Consider the following 5,209-nt stretch of genomic DNA (forward strand, 5'->3'; position numbering starts at 1 on the left):
AACAATTTCTCGCAAGATGTTCATACCGTGACAAATATCATGATATTTATGATTTTAGCATATATTTATCGTGAGATTTTTATTATTAAACGTGTTTTACTTATATTTTCTTTTAAATTTTATTTTTTATATTTCTAAATTTATTTTTTATTGCCGAGATTTTGACAAAAAATGCAAAATTTATGAAAAAATTCAAAATCTCTCTAGTTTTTAACTCTCAAGATTTTACCATTTTTAACTTTTGTCACTATATTGGCTACGTGGTGGCTCTTCCAGTGGCGGCGACAGAATTCACCGTACCCACACCACCAGGTGATCCATTAGAGATTGGTTTTTGACACGGTAATTGAAGATTAACTATCAACTGCTCGTGATTACGATGGCTGAGGCATTTACCGTGAAGACAAAAGAAATCCGTACATAAAAAAAATGGCAAGTAAAACAATAGGCATAAAGGCTAAAAAGGTCCTAAAAATAACGCTATTTATGATTTTGAACATAAGAGAATTTTTAAAATTTCAAGACTTTTCATGAAACGCATCATTTTTTCCATAAGTACTTTCATTTTTTCATACTTTTAAAGGACAATACTAGATCCCCAAAAGTAAAAATGCTTCCCATTATGGAAAACCCCCTTAAGTCCCGTTCGTATGTCACAAAAAAGGGTAGTTTTCCACGAAAATGCATAGGCTTTACACGCTGGACTCACCTTTCCACGGAATCAATTCCCATGAGGCGTGTGGTCCGATTAGTTTTCCACAGAAGAAGATGCCGCGCCTGGCACCTTGATAAGCAAATTCCCCCACCCACTATGGGAATACCCATTTTTAACCTAAACTAAAAACAGTTTTTGCCAAGTCTTTTGTATTTTTGATATTTTCATTCTTAGTTTTGGTATGTTTTATATTCTCAATTTTCAATATCACTAAATTCTCCTCTGCTGCATAAGAAGATTGTGACTACGATTTGGACATGGGCGCACCCAAGTCAACTCAGTTCGGCATCATTTGAAAGACAAGCCACACATCTAAAGAAATGCCCCAAAAAAATCCCTATATTTCCCAATACCACATGCCAAACACAACATTTCATCCAATGCAAGATCTTCAACAGCTAAAGTTCAAAACTTAAAAAACAAAAAAAAAAAAAAAACTTTCTTTTTTTTATACACAACGAAATTGCCGAGTAACTGAAGCCAACCAGACAGAGTTCTGGCAACCAAACCCATATCGACCAAACTCGCTATTATCCGGCCAGGCTGGGTCTGGCAATAAGCTGACCAACCTAAAGACGAGCCCTAACCACTACCCTTTGGACCCAGCAAGGTTAAGCTTAAACTTGATCAAATCCATTTGCATCTAACAATATTTTTTTAAGACAGAAACACAAGTTGTCTTCTTATCGTCTTAGGCTTACTCTGGATAAGAAAAGCAAGCTCTCCAATAGTTTCGGCGACAAGACCCTTGAAGATCATCCGTTCGATGTCCAGCACGGACTCCCCAACCTCCGGCGGGCACTCAGTCCACTCATCGCCGGCGGCAGCGCTCACCAGATCCTTCCGGATCACTCCACTCACGGCCTCGAACACATCCTCTGCAGCCACGGCCCGCCGGATCCCGCTGAACTCCGCCCATACCTGGCGGACCAGCCGCTTACCTGCAACAAACGCCTCCGCGGACCTCGCCGGAGGCTGCTGCCGCCTCCGCTGCAGGATCTCCATGACTGTGTCGAAGACCAGTCGCCTGTGGACGTGCAGGCGGTCCGAGTCGCTGGGTTTTCGGCGTGACTCGAGGAGCGAGAACACGGCGGAGGCCGCCCCGGAGCTCCTCCCGATCGCCTGGGTGTTCTGGAGGAGGCTAGATGCGAAGACGACGTCCGATACGTACCGGAAGTCGTCCGAGTCGGCATCGTTGATCCCATCGTCGCCTAAGGCCGACGCCGATAGCGATTCCTTCGATCTGCGCAGATCGAATCCTTCATCGTTCTCGAAGAGTCGATCGTCTGCGAGAATCCGAACGAAAAAAAAAACCGGAGAAATCGTCAGAAAATCTCTCGAATTCGAGATTTCGAAGGGAAAACGAGAAAATGTTAGTTTTTTAGGGAAATTTACCTTTGAAGACAATGGATCTCTTCATGACGGGAGAGGGAGAGATGTCCTCGGTGTGGAAGGAGGCGTCGAGGACGGAGACGGGGCTCGGCTGCTCCGTCGCTTCCGCGATGCTCTGGAGGAGCTTGTCGCACCGGTCGAGAAGGAACCTTCCCTCGCTGTACGCATTCTTCCTCAGAGAAGACGACGATCTCTGCGCCTGAAAATTTCCACAAACAGTTAAATTTCGGATTGCCGGAGTTCCGAAAGATCGCTCAGAAAAATATGAAGATCATATCATCTTCAATCACGAAACAGGGAAATCCCGGATTAGGTAGGAGATTTAAGCCTTCCCGCGCCATTTTCGATCTCAAAATTCAAAAATTCATATCCGAATTCTAACTTTTGGTAGCACTCGGCACAAATTCCTTGAAGAAATTTTTGGATTCCATTTACAAAATCTGGAACCTTGCGCCTTAGACTTTCGATTTTTGGTTTTTAGTGCGGTTTGAAACTTGGACAGGTCACAGGAAGAGGACCCGAAATCTTCGGTCTCCAAAGTGATTAATGCATCGGATTGAAGAAATTTCTCGCTCTTTTTTGCCCTCGAAATTCGGAAATCCAGATCCGGTTCTTGTGTTCCGGGCGGTAGAAACGAAGAAATCCAAAAATTAGATTTTCAGAAATTATTTAAGAAATTCGGATCAAATAATCCAAATATTCAGAAAAGAATGCGATCCGGAAATCTCAATCGGCTGTCCAAACGGAGAACGCGCAGAAGATTTTGAGAACCAGAATTCTAAAAATTCGGGTTTTGACTTCTAAAAGATTTACCTCAGAGTCGACGGCGGAAGACGTGCTCCTGCTGCTCTCCGAGACGGTAGACGACTCGTCTTCCTTGGCCGTAATTTCTGCCGGAAAGCATTCTCGATCGATCCGCTTCCTGTTCCTAGGCGAATTGGCCCCGCCGGACTCTGCGGCCGCCCGCCTCCCTGCGGCTGCCCTTGGCGGCGACGGCATTTGCCTGGGAGAACTCTTCTCTGAGTCCCTCGCCCGGCCGGGGCTCTTCGGCAGCACCGCCGGTGGAGTTCGAACCTTCCGCAAAGCTCGATCATTCACCGTTGCCGGATTCGGATGGCTCTTCCTCGGCTTCGCAGGCGGCAGGACCTCCATTGCCGTCAGCCGCTTCACCTGCTGCAGCATCCGGCCGTTGACCCCCTTAAGCCTCGCCGGGCTATCTAATCTGCCGCTACGGTGCACCGGAGGTGGCGGTGAAGGCGACGAAGGCCGGACGTAGCTGAGCGGCTTCATGACGACTATCGGAGACTCTGCAACCACCGGTTTCCGGTCGTCAAAGATGAAATTCCGGCACCCCCGGACCTGGTCGGCGTCGGATTTTGCAGAGTGCAGCAGCCCCTTGAGTTGCAGGGCCTCCAGGATCTGCTTCAGCGTCTCGAGCTCCTTCCCGGGCTCGTCGATTCCTCTCATCTTCAGCCTCCTCTCGATCTCTCCGTAGAGGTTTGCGGTGCGCCGCCCGTCCGGGAAGATCTCCGCCGATTCAAAACCCTTGCTCTGCTGGAACCGCCACGGCTCCCTCGCCGGAGGAGCGGAGCCCTTCCGGCCGGCGAGCTCCCCGCGCTGCTCCGCGTTGTTCTGGTGCTGCTGCTGATGTCTATGTTGTTCCTCCATCTCGGCCCTCCATCCGAACGGAAGGAGCTCCCTCGAGGCTTGCGACTCAGAGGCTGAGCGGCGAAGCTCCGCCCGGCTGTTGGCATTCGGGAAGCCAGAGGCGGCGGCGGAGTCGGGGAGAGCGTCGAGGCCCATAAGCCGCGCGACGACGCTCGGAGACCGCCGCTGCCGCTCGCCTTCCTCCGACTCATCGCCGGTGCAATCCGGCCGGACGATGCTCGTGCGGATTTCCCGGGGGAAGATGCCGCCGGAAGGCCTCAAGGCTATCGCCCGGCTGTCGAGCGACAGCCGGGGGCCCTCACGGATGCGCCAAGACGACCTGAAGCCGTCCTTGATGTCCAGGAGCTTCGGGTTCTCCGGCGTCATCTCCGCCGCACCTGGCACCGCCTGCGGCTTCTCCGGCGACTTGGCAGCGTCTCGGAAGACTGAGTCGCGGACGACGTCCCTTATGCCGAGTGGGGTTTTCGGCTGCTCGCGGCACACCACCACTGGTGCTCGAGCGTTCTCCGGCGACTGGCTGCCGGGAGCCACCACCGTCTTCTCTCCCTGCATTTTCTTAACGAGGAAAAACAAGACAACCAATGAGAACCGAACATCTGGATGAGAGAGAGAGAGAAAAAAAGAGAGAGAGACGCACCGGAGGGGAAGCAGAGAAAGAGGTGGCAGTCGGCGAGGGAGCAGGCCGGTCGAATACGGGCGGCGACTGCCCGACGGATGGGAGGCGCTTGGGGGAGACGCGCTTCTCGGCGAGGAATTGGTTCCGATCGAAGATTTGGAGGAAACCGGCCATACAACCCATCTGCCTCTCCATCCGCTTCTCCACGTTCGGATTATCCGACGCATGGACTGCTCCCGGAGCCATCCCTTTTTCTCCCTTCTTCCCTCCTTTTCCGGCGAGTCCTCCAGCGCCCTCTCAGGCGATACCCATCTGAACCAAAAGCAGCTAATCCAGAGAGACAGAGAGATTCTTATTCTGTTTCCTTTGTTTTATAACTGCCTTTCTCAAGGCTCTGGGTTGCTGCGATTGGCTTCTGTGGGGAGATTTTAAAGCCCAATGGGAGTTCAAAAAGGGAGGAGGGATTCTTCCTATTTTTTCGTGTGTTGCTAATTGACCGGTAATGACTGAGTAGCATGTGTATCAATTTCTTTATTTTTTTAATACACCTTCTCATCCGGATTAACTTATTGTTGATTACTCTGCATGTCACAGATTACAGAACCGCCCTTTAGATTTCCATCAAAAGCCTATGAACCCCTGTTCGGATCCTGGATTCTCATCACAAAACCCTCAATTTTCAGGGTTTCCTTTGCGGCCTTGCATTAACAAGAATGATCACGGCCAACGGGGGTCTCAGCTTGTATGGTTGCGTTGGGACGTTGCAGGCTCAAAACTCAATGGTATAGTTCTATAACTGGTAAGGGTCTGCCTTTCAA

The 5,209-nt window shown here is 50.1% G+C and overlaps 1 protein-coding gene across 1 annotated transcript; it reads right to left on the reverse strand.

The window, feature by feature from the left end:
- Positions 1 to 1,086: 1,086 nt before the first annotated feature.
- On the reverse strand, positions 1,087 to 4,637 carry LOC149829232 (protein LONGIFOLIA 1-like). Its single transcript, XM_090017229.1, has 4 exons — positions 4,413 to 4,637; positions 2,921 to 4,321; positions 2,111 to 2,306; positions 1,087 to 2,001 (listed from the first exon to the last, which is right to left on the reverse strand). Exons 1-4 carry the CDS (start codon positions 4,635 to 4,637, stop codon positions 1,373 to 1,375), a joined length of 2,451 nt encoding a protein of 816 aa, XP_089873355.1. The 3' UTR covers positions 1,087 to 1,372.
- Positions 4,638 to 5,209: the final 572 nt, after the last annotated feature.

The sequence above is a fragment of the Nuphar pumila genome, chromosome 9 (assembly GCF_984573655.1).
Source record: "Nuphar pumila chromosome 9, dmNupPumi1.hap1.1, whole genome shotgun sequence".
NCBI classification, from domain to species: domain Eukaryota; kingdom Viridiplantae; phylum Streptophyta; class Magnoliopsida; order Nymphaeales; family Nymphaeaceae; genus Nuphar; species Nuphar pumila.